The sequence below is a fragment of the Agrilus planipennis genome, unplaced genomic scaffold, assembly GCF_000699045.2.
Source record: "Agrilus planipennis isolate EAB-ADULT unplaced genomic scaffold, Apla_2.0 scaffold175, whole genome shotgun sequence".
NCBI classification, from domain to species: Eukaryota; Metazoa; Arthropoda; class Insecta; order Coleoptera; family Buprestidae; genus Agrilus; species Agrilus planipennis.
Window position 1 is genome coordinate 18,388 of NW_020442426.1, and position 15,747 is coordinate 34,134.

Here is a 15,747-nt window from a genome sequence, read left to right on the forward strand (position 1 = left end):
TTTAGATATCTAAATCTCAATGCTTATTTGTCCTTTTTGAGAGGGACATTACGAGAAATAAAAGGACAAAGCCACTTCATACGAGAGATCTTTTATTTCTAAATTAGAATCTAGCTTCACAATTGTTCTTGTGTTCTTCAAGTTTTTGAGTTCTATTAACCCCAAATGTGGAAGCTCGCTAGCCAAATGACTTGTTTGAATTTCAGATTAAGATATCTCAAAATTTCAATATTTTAGGGCAAATCTGAAGTCATATTAGAGTTCGGAAAGCAATCGTTTTCGATATGTTTTTCGATGCCGCACTCAAATAACGTCCCAGAAAAGCTCTACCACCTAAAAACTAATCAACCCAAACCTGTATCATTCGAAGTTTTAGGTGAAGATGAATTAAAATGTTGGGTGAATCCAAAGCGATGTTGGAATTAAACGACAACAGATAAGTTGAAGATATTCACTCCCTTGGTTGTTTTGATCCTTGTAGGGGGTCAAAAATGATTTTTTTTTAATTTTGAGGTTAGAATATTTCAAAACATATGCCTGCTGTGGAAAACTTGGAAGCCAGATTCGGAGTCAGTGTCGCATAGTATATTAGAATTGATATCTCGCGTATTAGTTGCCAAATTCATGTTGACCTGTACAATTAATGAAAATGTATATTCGAGTTGTTAAACATTATTAGTAGGTGTAAGTACGTGTAGGTATACGAGGCAACTACGATGGCAAAGGCAGAGGAAGAAGTTTGACAAACTGTTACGACAGATACTTAATAATGTTGTAGATAAGTTCTCGTATGATCACGTCTATGTTTGTACTCACATACATACGAGTATAAGCGTTTACAGGAAGCAATTTGCTAAACGTCTGTCAGAACCACGTTATGCTCACATAATGCACTTACCTACCCCTTGCTGGATGGAAGATATTGAGTTTCTAAAGAGAAATCAAAGCTAAAGCAAATGTTTCATGCTATCATTTTAATAACTGTAACTTTACGTCTCTATTTCCAATAACATGTAATATGTACCTACTTGAAGATTGGTTTTGACATAATGACATTTTAACTTGTATATTATACTTCATTTACTTTGTCTGGCGATGTGCCCCTTCCAATGCCATGGATGTGCGCTGGCAAAATCGTAGGCAAGGAGAAAAAAGCTCATTATAAGTACTCTCGACTCTTGTTCATTAAACAAACTTTTTCATACAGTACCTGCCAAAAGTTTTGTTCAATCATGAATAGTAGTGCGAATCGAAAACAAGCGTTAAAGCCTTTAATATATCTTCAAATACAAAAAAACATCTCGTTGATATTTTCAGTAGTAATTGATACCAATTACAGCACATTTGAGCAATGCAATTGTAGTGGATAAAATGGTCAAATTTTCCGTGCAGTACTGTACGGATTATACGCTCCTCGCCGGTTAAGAGTTGGCCGAGAGATGTCTCCCTTCTTTTCTGGCCTAGTGCTGTTCTTTTCTACCTTGCGCCGGTCAAACTGAAGGTCACATCGCTACAGAAACTAAACGAAGTATAAGCCTAAGTTTTGTGTTAAAGAGAATTTTGATTTTAATACATTTTTTTAATAATAATTTCTGAATTGTTTATTCACATTTAACGTAGTAAGTACATGTACAGGATCACAAAATAAAACGGATGATTCTGTGAATTAAGTATAAAATTTAATATGCAATGAAGGAAAACGTAAAATTAACAAAGGAAATAAACAAAGTTCACATACTTGCTCATGCAAATAGTAACAGCTGGTATACTACTACCACTGGGGTGTTCTACAGCTGCACCCCCATTCACAATACCTTCCTTCGGCTCTACATGTCCACATGTCCTCATTTCCGCTGTTTTCTTTCACTCTTACTTTCCTACACATAGGTGAAGGTAGCTTAGAATCTCGTGAACCATAACCTTGGTCTGTTTATTGAGAAAACTCCGTCTGTTTATAGATTTATTCATTTCTACCTCTTAAAAGCATTGGTAGTCAAGACTTAAATGATTAATGTTTTTGAAGTGCACGATATGAATACAATTAACTCTGCCCTCGCGTATTTCGCGACTCAAAACATTTTAAAACAGCTCTTTCAAATTAAATTTTAACTAATACATTAATGGGAACATAAAAGCCTAGAAGCGTTCGAAAAGTGGTGTTATAGACGACTGATGAGGATACAGAGCATAGAGAAGGTTGGAAATAAAGAGGCATTAGAAAGAATAGGAGAACAGAGGACTCTATAGAAGACAATAACAAATAGGCGAGATAGGTTGATAGGGGACCTTCTCAGGCATGAAGGACTAGTCAGAGACATATTAGAAGCAGAAACAGGAGTAGAGGTAGATCTATATTAGATTACTGTTCACAAATAGTTAAGGATGTGGAATGTTCTAGATTTAGGGAAATGCAAAGACAATCTCAAGATGTAATGTGTGGGTTTAACAAAATTAACTTCTAATACTGATAACGACAAAAACGATTTATTTACACTAATTATTAAAGAACACTATTAATTTATACTAAACTTAGGTTATGATTTATTCCATTGATTTACACTACTATTGATGTATCACCATTCACTGCGTTATTTATTTCACTGCTATCACTGTCAATTTATTTCTCGATTCACTTCTGCAACGGTCAATTTATTTCTTCTCCTCTCGGCGATCGTCTCTTCCTTTAAATACTCTTTTGTTTACTTTCTGGAACCTTCTGGAAACATCCGGATAGTTTATTTTTTCTTTGAACTGTTCAACCACTTTCCCGGAACGCAGGTACGACACACAAATTTACAAATACGGCGCACATGAAGAAAGGCGCCCACGGCTAGTCGGCAAATCGATAAGCCGTTCACGCACACGTGTGCCAATCGCACACAAACACACTCGTGCTCGCTACGATAGGAAAGAGTGGAGGACCGTGTCCAACCAGTCTTAGAACTGGATAATGATAATAAATTACAGGTAATGCACAAATAATTTCGGAAACGTCAGTGTCACCATACCTGTACTTCATTTAGTCACCAGCATAGAATCTATTCACCGTTTTTTAAATTTACAGTATCCTTGTCATCATAAGAAATATTTAAGAATACAATTACAATATCTAATCTAATTTCATCCGTATAATTGGAACAAACTCAGCACTCTAAAAAATGGAGTAGCTATGTAATTAGACCATTAGCAACAGGAAGGTAACAAAATTTAACAGAGACATACAACGCTATGCGACAATAAAAAGCACCGTTAGTGTTCAGTTCACAACTTGCGATATAAACTTTCGTTACTTAACACCACGTACAGAGAGCAGTTTCTGTAATTGCGAGCTAATTCTCTTTTCAGTAAACAAGGAAGTTACAAACAGTTCTGCTCATACGAGTGTACTCTAAAATAAGGTGGAAAATTAAAATTAAGCAAGTCAAACAGCATTACTTTGAGCACATGAAAGGGATTTCTACCGGAATTCGTACCTACCTACTGCAAAGTTCGTAGTTTTGAATTTCTCCTGGTTACGTACTTAACGAAGCCGTTTAGTAGTGTTTACCGCTTTGTAGATACATTATTTCAGATTACTGTTACGAAATATCAACATTTTACAATTAGAGAAGAAGTGGACTGAGTCGGATAGAAGAACGAAAGAACTCACTTTCCGAAACAAGTTTGGAAGTTATTCTTCGAGGTTTCTGAATGTTGAAAGAAAGTTGTTCAAAACCTTTTAAATTTTTAAGTACCTACCTACTTGCTCCTCTTAAACATCTGATATCTTTTCGATCGACCTTTTAATTTTAAGTGTTTCAGTTTTTACTTTTTATTTTTAGCCTAATAACTACTTGAATACATTTAAATGACGTGAACGTGCACGTGAACGGTAATTTTTCTACGTAACTAACCACTGCTTCCCATTCGCTGTTATAGTTGGTAGATAGCCCTTGTCCTAATGCGAATAAGGTATACGAGCGCCCGCGTCAAGACAAGCTATGCTAAATTTAGAGAAAAAAATCCCTGAAAACAAAAATTGGAAAACAGTACCGAAAAAATTTCCCCTCGAAAAACACCTGAAAAAAATGTTCCCTCGGAAGAAAATTTTCAGAAAATTACTTTGAAGAGACTGTATATATGCTTTTAAGAGATACTCCATGCCTCTCCTATTTGAAAATTTATTGAGAAATTATAAAGTCTCGTTTAAAATAATTATCCGGAAATTTATGTCGATGGAGTATTTCTTCGTATAGCTTTTTTTTCCGGGGTTTTTCTCAGGAAATTTTTTCTATAAACCATGCCGCTCCCACCCCCTATTCGTTATCCTGGGATTGTATCCTTTTTTTTTCCGCAGCGCCCACCGACAATCTGCCACCAGCGTTTTTTTCCATCCAGAGTTAACTCCTCAAATACCGAAAATCGCGTCTTGTTCTAATTTATAGTCTCTTATATTTATATCAGTTCTAACCATACCTTTACACCTCTTGCATACCAATGTTTGTTTTATTTTTATTAATTTTCATCCCATACTCTTCTAACAATACAGCATCTTCGATATATAAATTAAAAATAAGCGCTTACAATATCCTTCCTTCTTAATATTTATTTTCCTACGAATTTATTAATGAAGGAGCTCACGAAGTTACTGACAATTAAACCTGAAGAAAACAATTAGTTTCTTTAAATAGTAGGAATTTATAATGGAGTAAAAATCTTTAAAGTACACTGTTGAGAAAGTTTTATTGCACAAGAAATCACTGTAATGCAGCTTTTCCTCGCAAGATACGAAAAGAAATTTTCAAAAACAACTCTGTTGTTTGAAGTTTCTCCTATGACAGGTCATCCAGTTCTAAATCAATTTCTTCCACCCAATTACTTATACCGCACTACCCGAAGCGTATAAAACGACTTGAAATATGCTCTACTAGTAACGGTCAACAATGTAAGTGAAACTTGCAGTTTCTGTTATGATCCATAATACTCAATAGAGTTTAACTGTAAAAAAATTACATTTCAACTGGTAAATTATAGTTAATAGGAAATATCACTATATGGGGATACACTGCCAGTATTTAATTACAATGTTGAAATCTATGTATAGCACAATTATTGAGAGATCAGATATGCGTGTGGATCAGTTATTTAACGGCTTACGCATGTCACGTATTCTTTTAATAATTAAATTTTCAATTTAAATGAGTCAAAAGTGAATTTTAATCTTATGTCGTTTAGCAGTGTTTCACAAAAATCAGACCATAACATATCGAGAGAAAATGGGCACATGTATGTAGGCAACCCAACATACGTAGTAGCAAAGAAGACCAGGTTTCTAGACGGCACATACTGGATCATTCTAGAACACGGTCAGTCTCTATAAATAGTTGTCGCGAGATCGAATTAGTTAGTATGAGTCAGAGAGTTCGAGGCGATACAAAGCGAAGAAGTAACAAAGTGTTTATATAGTGGTGAATTGATAACTAATTAATAGCAGAAGGGTTAATAATTAAATAAAAGTAGTAATAGTGGCAGAAGATGTTTAAATACGTGACAATACTGTTTGATATCTTTAAATATACATACAGTATTTAAACAGTATTTTAGTTTTTTAATCTAAACGCTTTTAAGACCTACCACTAACGCAGGGGATGGTTTTACTGACTAACAATTGAACAAAGATCATTCCTCATTGTTTTCGTTCAAATTTACCAGTGATGGACGCGGGCATTCAAAAATTTAATAATCTCTTCGTTAAACAATGAATGTAGTACACAACCGTCTTCGCTATCTCGCAGGCTAATCCTTGTTTACAACCCTCGCTCGAAACTAAAACAGTTATCGTCCTAAGCCGGTAATGAGTTTTAAGTGGGATAATTAAGTTCGTATTACCATAACGGTTTCGAGTGGACTTGAAAACTTCCTTGAGAGAATTGCAACTCGCGCTTTCGCAATCGAAATATAATCAAAAACTCCCAGATCCGCGAGCACTAAACAAACAGCGAAATGCATCCAGTTCGCTTTATAAATTCGCGCTAGAACGTTCCAGAACAAATAAAACAAGAATTAAACCTTCATAATTCTATGACTCAGAAAGTAAAACAAAGTTTGCAATTAAGAAACATTATCTAAGGATACAGCTAATCTTTAAATTAATTCTAAACAAACAGCTAAATAATTAATAAGTCTTTCTTTACTATAATTATCTGCCATCAATTTAGGAGGTAATTTGACCATGAAACAAATCCTAATAATTATCTCCCTTAATCCTTTCGATCATCACGTTTACACGGTCAGTTTTTACCTATTTGAATCATAAGGAAATTTCTGTAATAGTGATGAGTAAAATTAGTCTTGGCTTTGCAGTCGTAGTCATTGGTCTTACGGGAATGCAAGACTGTATTATTACTTCTGGTGGATTTATTAATTATACTATTTGAAACAATGTGTGAAATAAATTATATTAGACACATTTCCTAGGAAATAAATACATTTTCTAAATAACCACCGGAAATGTATTAAAGGTAATACTAAACAGGCAATAATATGGTACCTAGGCTGTCTGGAGATGTACCTATATCCATTGGTGACGTCATTGATTGGGTAGGTAGATTTATGACAGATCGAAGTTTATTTAATGCCCCTGCCCACCGGAGTTGGGCTGATAGAGTATTTTATTCACAGAAAGCATTAGTTTTATACATTTTGTAGTACAATATCAGAATTTCATACAATTCCTAGGAAATATATACATACCCCAGGATATGTGTGTTTTAAAAAGTCTTTGAAACAATATTTTACAGATTTACTAAATAGCCTCGAAGTGTATAAATTTCCTATAACACACACTTTTTAACTGCTTGTAGCTGATGTATTCTGATGACTTCTCCTTTCCGGCTTGCAGAAACCAGCAGGAAGAAATTTGACTCTAGCCATAAAAAGCTAAAAGCTTCTTCTGACATCATGACTTATTCTCATTTTCTAACGCATATCTGTGTACAACAATTGTAGTGAATTTGTGGTCCCTCAATAACGGTCACCCCTCTCAGCGGTCATATTTTAAAGCACCTTTATTGACCGACTTTGGAATGTTTCAGTGTACATTTTTCACTAATTTGGGTATTAAATTATATCGTATTTTACTTAATAGATTGTCAATTGAAGAAGATTTAATAATGTTAAAATTAGGTTAAAAAGCAAGCAAATCATACGGGTATTAGTCTGATAAGCACCTTACTTCTAGCTTCTGTATTTGTTTTGCTTTTACTTGTTACAAATAAAAGTTTATTTTCCAAGTAATACCTAATCTTCAAAAAATTTTCTGTTGTTTGTATAAAAACAAAAGGTGATTTGGTAAATATTTGCTTTAACAAAAAAGAACAATAAGCAATAGGTATTCAAAACTACTTCTTAAATTTAAGGAGCCGGTAAAAAAGAAAAATATACATAAATCTCATCTGTTTCGAGTGTGTAGTTTACATGTTGAAGGTATTACACATGCAGTGTATCCCATTTTGGGTATTTTCCCGGGACATCTCTCTTATTTTTAAAGAGAAGGATTTGTGATTTTCGCAGCAGTGTGCTTTTCTTTGATAAAATAAAGATGGCGCTAGCAGAATTTTTGTATTCCTATTAGTTTTTGAGATAATTTGTAGAATAATGGTAATAATAATGCAACAATAGTCATTCCATATTGCACTGATTTTACGCTGACTGTACACAATGATCACTACTGAACAACTGAAATGAAATCTAGTTTTATCCAAAGATGTGATTTGTTTGAAATACTAGTATTTAAAATGCAACTCTACATAATACAAAATACCTATTTTTATCTTGCACCTTCCTTTCTATCTTCTTTTGAAAAAAGCCTATTGTATTTTATTTAAACTACTTTTCCAAACTTATTTTCTATTTGTAAAATGTAAAATACATTTTTGCCGTTAAAAGTTTCGCTTGTATCACCGATCAAACATTATATAAAATGGTGAATGAAAGTTGCTCACATTGGCCATTGAAGGTATTAGAAACTTATAAAGGGGTCAACGAGGCATTCCATGAATGCCTTCTAATTCTTTAACTGAAGAGAGCCCAAAAAATTCTAAATTCCTCGGAAATGAATAATCTAAAATATTGGATCAATATTATTTTACAGGTTCAATGGAATTTTGAAGTTCCAAATTGATGTAAGCACCTGTCAAATCACCACTTATGGTATCTTTAGCAAGGAACTACGAAATTCTATTAATTACGACAAAACAGTCCGCAAAACAATATCGAATTGACATACGTTAGCTGCGTAAAACTGAAAACTACAGGATATTGTGGAGTGCTAATAAATGCATATAATCCAAAATACTAAGAAAACGATTCAAAAAACTTCACTCATTAGATGAATCCGAAGCTAAATAAACTATAGATTCCATTTCTTTCTTTTATTACAATGTGTAAAAGAACAGAAACAAAATATGGTTGTAAATATGTTGATATAAAATGATTGATGTTGACTTTACATCAATAAAACTATTTGCAACCCTATTTTGGTTCTGATCCTTCACACTATGCAAACTATTTTGTCATAAGAATCCTCCAATTAAAACGGTTGACAAAGGCAAATCAAGAAGCATTTAGAAGAAATGTTTGTTGCTTAACTAAAAGGACTATAACATAAAGTTAGAAAAAAAGTATTTGCATTTTGTATTTAAATACTTTCAAAAAAACATTTTGCACATCTGTAGTTATATCCCTTCCACTTTGCCACTGCGCATACCTCTGTAGCGGTCACGGATACTTTGGCCGAGCTGTACTTTAATTTCAGGAAATGGTAGCACATTGCTTCAAAAATCAAGACTGTATTAAACATTTAAAAATAAGTTAGATACCCCACAAAAAATCGAAAATGGGATACCGTGTACATATGCTGCCGAAAGAGCATGAAACATGAATAAGGATTAAATTGTTAGGAGCATAGGCATCCTGACGGAAGTTTCCAAAGCAAACCGCACGACCCGTTCGCTGTGTTGTAGTGGTCTGTTTGTGCAACAGGGGTTGATGTTGCACGTGCGATCGCGTGTTTGTCGAAGGCTCACGAAAATTCATTTTCTCCAGGGTTTGAAGGAAGATTTACTACAGCAAAAGGAGAAACGTAACAAGCCTCGAGCAAATTTACTTTGTTCTATTGAATTTTTCGGGGCGAACGATACGTTCTCGTCTATTTACTTCCCACACTTACGTTAGTCGACCCCAGACATTTCCGGAGGAACTATCGTGAAAAAAAAAACGGTCAATTCGTTCTGCCCTCTTTTCTTTCTGAATGACCTTAATACTAATAACGGAAAAAAACATTCTGTTGCCGTTTGGTCGTTTCCAAGTATCTTACGCGCTTTATTTTCCCTTTTATTTTCATCTAGTTTCGTCCTTCAGGGAAAAACTCTCGTTACAAGTTTTACAAATTACCGACATTATAATGTTTTTTCAACAAATGATACAGATGCATTTAGTAATTATAGAAAACCCATGGGACCACCCTAGAGATAAAAAAAAGAATCCATTTACAATCGGTGAAGATGTCGCCTAACATATACAAAAAAATCCTGCCAAGTGCGAGTCGGACTCGCACACGAAGGGTTCCGTACTATTATCTATAAAGACGGCAATAAAAAATCATGTTTGTTGTATGAGAGCCCCACTTAAATATTTATTTTATTCTATTTTAGTATTTGTTGTTAAAATGGCAACAGAAATACATCATCTGTAAATGTTTCAACTGTCTAAGTATCATGGATCATGAGATACAGCCTGGTGACAGACAGACGGACGGACGGACGGACTACGGAGTCTTAGTAATAGGGTCCCGTTTTATCCTTTGGGTACGGAACCCTAAAAAGCAGTCGAAACGCGAATTATCTTTTTCATATACATTTAATTTGATTGCGCCTACTTACCTATAAAAGAAAGGGAAGGATACCCTTATCTCTCTCAGCTAGTCGCAGGTAACGAATGCTGCTGGTACTTTATAAAATTTTTGCATATTTCTCTCTGTTTAAACAGTTTCTAGAGTTTGTCTCTTCTACTACTATACTACCGATTTTTTAATGAAACTTAAATAAAATACAGTGGCGTCGACCAATCTTATTTAATATGATTTTTAAAAAGGATTCAAAATTAATTACAATGTGGAATCTAATTAAAAATTAGGGGAGTTTAAGCCCAATGTATTTATAACTTGCTTACTTTTGTCGTACTTCACATATCTTCACAATTCTCACTTTTGGCTTATCCATTATGTAGATTGACTAGCTGAGAAAGATAAGGGTATCTTTCTCTTCCTTGTGGTAGGTATATGGATTAGTAGATTTTTAGTTCCAGTAATAAATAATAAAATAAAAGATTTACAATTTTCACTTTATAATCCAAAACCGGCAAAACTAAACTGAAGCAAATTTTTTTAAACAAAATTTGTTCCCTATTTTAATACAATATTGTTTATAGCACCTAAATTTGATTTACTATAAAGAGTGTTAAAAAATAGAAAATGAATATGGTTTTCAGTGGTAACGGTAACCTACTTATAAACCGGGGCGATATTCAAATGATTTTTTTTTTCGAATCAAGTGGCCGCCTTCTTTTGCATACCTAGTCCAAAGTCCCGTATTTTGGCATCTTGAATAAATTTTTCCTCTAATTTTTGATTGGACCCATATGTAACTATGCTGCCTTTAAACAAAACCTTCTTTTATTTATTTCTGAACACTCTGTATAGTAAATCAAATTTAGATGTTACAAACTCAATTACAATAAAATTGAGAACAAGTATTGCTTAAAAAATTTTTCGATTAAACTTAGTTTGACCATAATGAGCAATGAGCATATTGTGTAAATTTTGCACCACCCTGTATATGAAATTTCTTTTTCGAAAAGCAGTCCAAAAATTGAACAAAATAATTCGAAGTGGTCTGTATTCTTGTTGGATCTCATCAGCGCGTCGCAGACAGCTCCGACAGAACACAGACCAACTTTTATCTGCTGTCTTAACAGCGCGTCTTAGAAATTACCACGAATGGCGCGGTAAACGCCATCTGTAGTACGATGCTACACTTTAAAATTACGTATGCTCCAACAAGGTCCATTTAAATATATGGATGTCTACTTGCTAAAGAGATATATAGGGAAATACTGTTTTGGAGGTTTGTTAAACATTTACAGTTTAGGTACTCACATTAAAGAAAATTGTTATTCAGCCTTTCGTTGTCATCGGATGGTAATAACCGACAGACACCCTCACTGGGCGATGGTCCGGGTTGTTGACACGAAAGTCCAGGTTCACAAGTACCACTGAAACCCAACTCACCCCCGCATGGTTCACCCTCTGTCCGGGCGCACTCTAAGCAACAACTGAAACAAAACACCAAAAATTAATTTAAGTGTTATTATAATATTTACCATAAAGGTACATCATCTCAAAATTATTATGCCAAACGGTTTTGAATGGAATTTACAAATTTTCCATTGATTCCCATTGAACTTCAATGGAAATTTTTCCTAACATTTTCCTTAACGAAATAATGACTGTACATTACACGTATTTGGTTTTTATTTATTGTGCCGTGCCAAACTAAGTTTATCTCTAAACGACCAAAAGTTAATGCATGGTACATCATCTCAAAATTAGCATAAAGTCATAAGCATAGTGAATCGGTCCTGGAGGGATATGTGAATCATATTTTTAGGGTATTCATTATCATCATCATCATCATAAGGTTGCTAGTCTTAAGACTGGATGTACATGTACCTCCATTCTTCCCTCCTTTCCTATCCTGAGCTAGACATTAGACTGAGCATTTCCTTAAAACTAGAACAACCCACATCCGCAACTATTTGCGAACAGTAATTTAATCTAGGTCTACCTCCACCCTTCCCAACTTCTGCTTCTTCCTCTAATATATCTCTGACGAGACCTTCATGCCTGAGAAGGTGTCCTACCAACCTATCTCGCCTATTTCTTATTGACCTCCATAGAGTCCTTTGTTCTTCTATTCTTTTTAATACCTCTTCATTTCTAATCTTCTCTACCCATGATATCCTCAGCATTCGCCTTTATATTCGCTCTTTCCCTACTTTTTCATCCTTTGAATACCAGTACTTGTGTTTTACTTTTACTTATCTTCATACAGTACTGTTTTGTCAGTATTTTTCCCATTTTATTTAAAGCTACCTGTAAGTCCTCTTTGCTAGATGCTAATACTGCTATATCATCTGCAACTCTAAGCATACTAATCTTTTGCCCCTGTATATCTATTCCTACAGTTGTACTGTCTTTAATGATGTTGATCGCGATTCGATGTATAGATTAAAAAGTAGCGATGACAGTGTGCATCCCTGTCTGACTCCCTTCCTAATATTTACTTCTCTACGTTGCAATCCTAGCTCTAGAACTGCCTGTTGATCTTTATACAAACTAAGTATCATTCTCCTATCATTGTAACTCATCCCTACATTTTTAAGTATATTTAACATCTTTCGCATTTAACATTGTCAAAAGCTTTTTCTAAATCTAGAAATCCTTTGTACACACTTTATGTTTTCTATTGTTTTCTCTATTGTTACCCGTAAAACTAGAATGACCTTCCGTGTTCCTCTATTTCTTCTAAACCCACATTGATCTTCCCCTAATAGTTCTTCCGCCCTTTTTTCCATCCTCCTCTGTACAATTCTAGTTAAGATTTTTGACGCATGGGAAGTTAAGCTATCGTAATTGTTCTCGCACCTACCTGCGGCCCTCTTTTTAGGTATGGTTACTACCACATTCCGTTTATAATTCTCTGGGACTTTCCCAATCTCATAAATGTGACTCACTAGCTTAAACATTATTATTGAAAAAGAAAATAAAAACGGATTTTTTGATATAAAATCGTTAGATATCGAAGCTAAGTGGCACATTTAGACGACCCAGTTTTTGATGGAAAAGACTGTTTTCATCCATATATATATGAAATAATCAAACTGAAAGACACCAATATCATTAGCTTTCAAGCTTCTGCGCAATGAAAAACGGTTTAATATCAGTTATCTGTTAAATAATAAATTAAGTACCTATACGAAACGTGTGATTAGGGTTTCTTGAAATAAGGCATTAACACGCGGCTTGCATTTTTGATGAAATTCGGAACAAAAGTCATTACAAACACTTCCGTGACATAGCTCCTCCTTACATTCCAAAAGAAAGGACAGCAGGAAGACTTCTTATATCTTGACGTTTTATCGAAAATGGGAAATATTAATTATGCCCAAATGTTTCTTTCATTTGTTAGATAACTTATTTCTATAGACAAAATTAATCCTTGTTTTAATGAATAATAAATAGCGGTCTGTGAAAAAGTCATGAAAATGTCGCCATTTAAAGGTATTGAGCGCGACTGAAAGCAAACTTTATATTTTGTATGTGTATGTATGTAAGTAAGAAAAATTTCCATTAAACTTCAATGGGAATCAATGGAAAATTTGTAAATTCCATTCAAAACCATTTGGAATAAATGGAAAAATACTTGCTTCCATTTACAATAATTCCATTAATATTTACATTGGAAAAATTTCCATTTATTTTCAATGGGAACCAATGCAAAATTTATAAATTCTATTTAAAATCATTCAATATAAATGGAAAAACAATTGGGTATCTAAAAATGGAGAAGATCTGGTTTGAGATGATTAAAATTTATTAAAAAAATGGAGAAAAACGTGTTGAGGTTAATATGACTGTCAAGCAAGTTGTAAAAATAATAAACAAGACATTATTTGGAATAATAATTGTCATGTAATTCATATTTCTTTTTCATTTCATTTAATTATCACTAACAATAATTAAAAGTAAAAAAATAAAGAATTGACACTAGGATTTCCATTGGGTTCAGAAATTGAAGTTCCAATGGAATGGAAGGGAAATCCCATTGAGTTTGGGAATGGGATTTCCACTAGAATTCTAGTCCCATTGGTAATTCTCCATTTATTACCATTAATCATTCCTACGGCAACAGAATAGAACCCTATCATTTAATAAATTTAAAACAAGGGTTTCGATGGTCTCGCAATGAAAAATTGTTTGTGTTGATTTTATTAATTTAGCAAAGTTTCACTAAGAGTTGACGGTCTCTTCTTGTAACCCTACCAATGTTCGTCGAACAGTCTCCACGAGCCGCCTCTATCTTTAATTTATTCAAAACTGTCCGAATTTAATGTTTTCATTATCCGTCGCCCTTGTCAACAACAAGTAACCTGATGAAAATTAGGCCAGACATTATTTTATTGTCCTAAATTGATTTCGATTGTGCTCTCACTCGCCCCTACCAATCTTGTATATTTATTGTCTCTGTAAATTTGGCATTTTTATATTCCGTATCTAATTCTATCATTGTATATTTCTACAATTTTATAACTTTCACCCCTTTTCTATGCTTTTTCACATTTTTAAAGATCTCTATTTTCATTTCCAACTAGATTTTCCCCGCAGCTTCATTCGCAGAAATTAATAATGCTTCTCCATAAAACCTTTTAACTCCCAATTCACCCTTACAACGTATGTAATGTCGCCATCTTAGATTTCAAATACAAACGTAGCAACAATGTAAATGTGTTAAAATGTCGAGATAGGTCTTTCTCAAATTAAATGAGAGACCATTAAGACCAAGTTTCAAGTAAATCTGACCACAAATAATATATGTTCCATTTCAACATTGCAACTCCTCATCACCACTCATCCCCCCCAACAGAGATTGAATATTTTAACCAGTTTCAAGTAAATCGGACCAAAAACAACCATGCAATCTTTGCAAACCCCTTTCAGCTTCCTAAAGAGGTAGAATTTTGTAAAATGTTGAAAAAGGTATGCATGTCATTAGTTTTATATGAAAAAGCATTAAAGCAAAGTTTCAGGTAAATCTGACTGTAAATAAAAAACACCATACTTAACCATAGACAACATTACGTTTAGCTGTCAGTTGCGTTTTGTTATTCCATGTTAGTTGCGTTTTGTTATATCATTTTTAACAAATGAACGGCTAGATTGATGTTTTGACTGATAAATTTTTCGTTTTGCTTTCAGTTGCGTTTTGTCATTCCATGTCAGTTGCGTTTTCTTATACCACTTTTTTTCCTACATCCGTCTCCTGGTTCTTAGCTACCACCCCACCAATTTTCAGCAAAATCGGTTCAGCCGTTCTTAAATTATAAGTAGTATAACTAAAATGACTTTCTTTTATATATGTAGAATAACTTACATCTAAACTACAGTGTAAACTCTATATAACGACACTTAAGGGACTGAACATTTTTCGGCGTTATAAAGAGTGGTCGTTAAATGGAGAGAAATAAAAGATATTATTTTACTATCCTATAGTAATATGCATTTACCAATATAGTACACATTTTGCACACCAACATTATTATTCATACATTGCGTATAGCCTGTTATCTTCGTCTGGTGTTTTTTGCTGCCCCAACATTTTAATTGTATTTTGTTACGTATCTTACTCATATCTTGAGATACTGCTGGATCAATTTGATTATATAAAAAGTATTTTTTTAATAGTTTCGCTGAATCAAGTGCTTGTTTGATGCTTGGTGGATGGACAGGATCGTCTTTTTCAACAACGTACACAGCTGCAGTTCTTATCTATTTTGGCAACTTAGAAAGTACTGCTTAATGATTTATAATGCCGCATTTTTGTCGTTAAATAGAGTGAGCGTGACGCTATATAGAGTGTAATATTGTATAGA

At 33.9% G+C, this 15,747-nt stretch overlaps 1 protein-coding gene across 1 annotated transcript in view; it reads right to left on the reverse strand.

Moving 5' to 3' along the window:
- Positions 1 to 11,171: 11,171 nt before the first annotated feature.
- Positions 11,172 to 15,747, reverse strand: part of LOC108736499 (single insulin-like growth factor-binding domain protein-2) — a 143,823-nt gene continuing 139,247 nt past the window's right edge. The window contains exon 2 of the mRNA XM_018468951.1: positions 11,172 to 11,370. Within this exon, the coding sequence (XP_018324453.1) occupies positions 11,196 to 11,370 (175 nt within the window). The 3' untranslated portion in view covers positions 11,172 to 11,195. The remainder of the gene's footprint in view (positions 11,371 to 15,747) is intronic.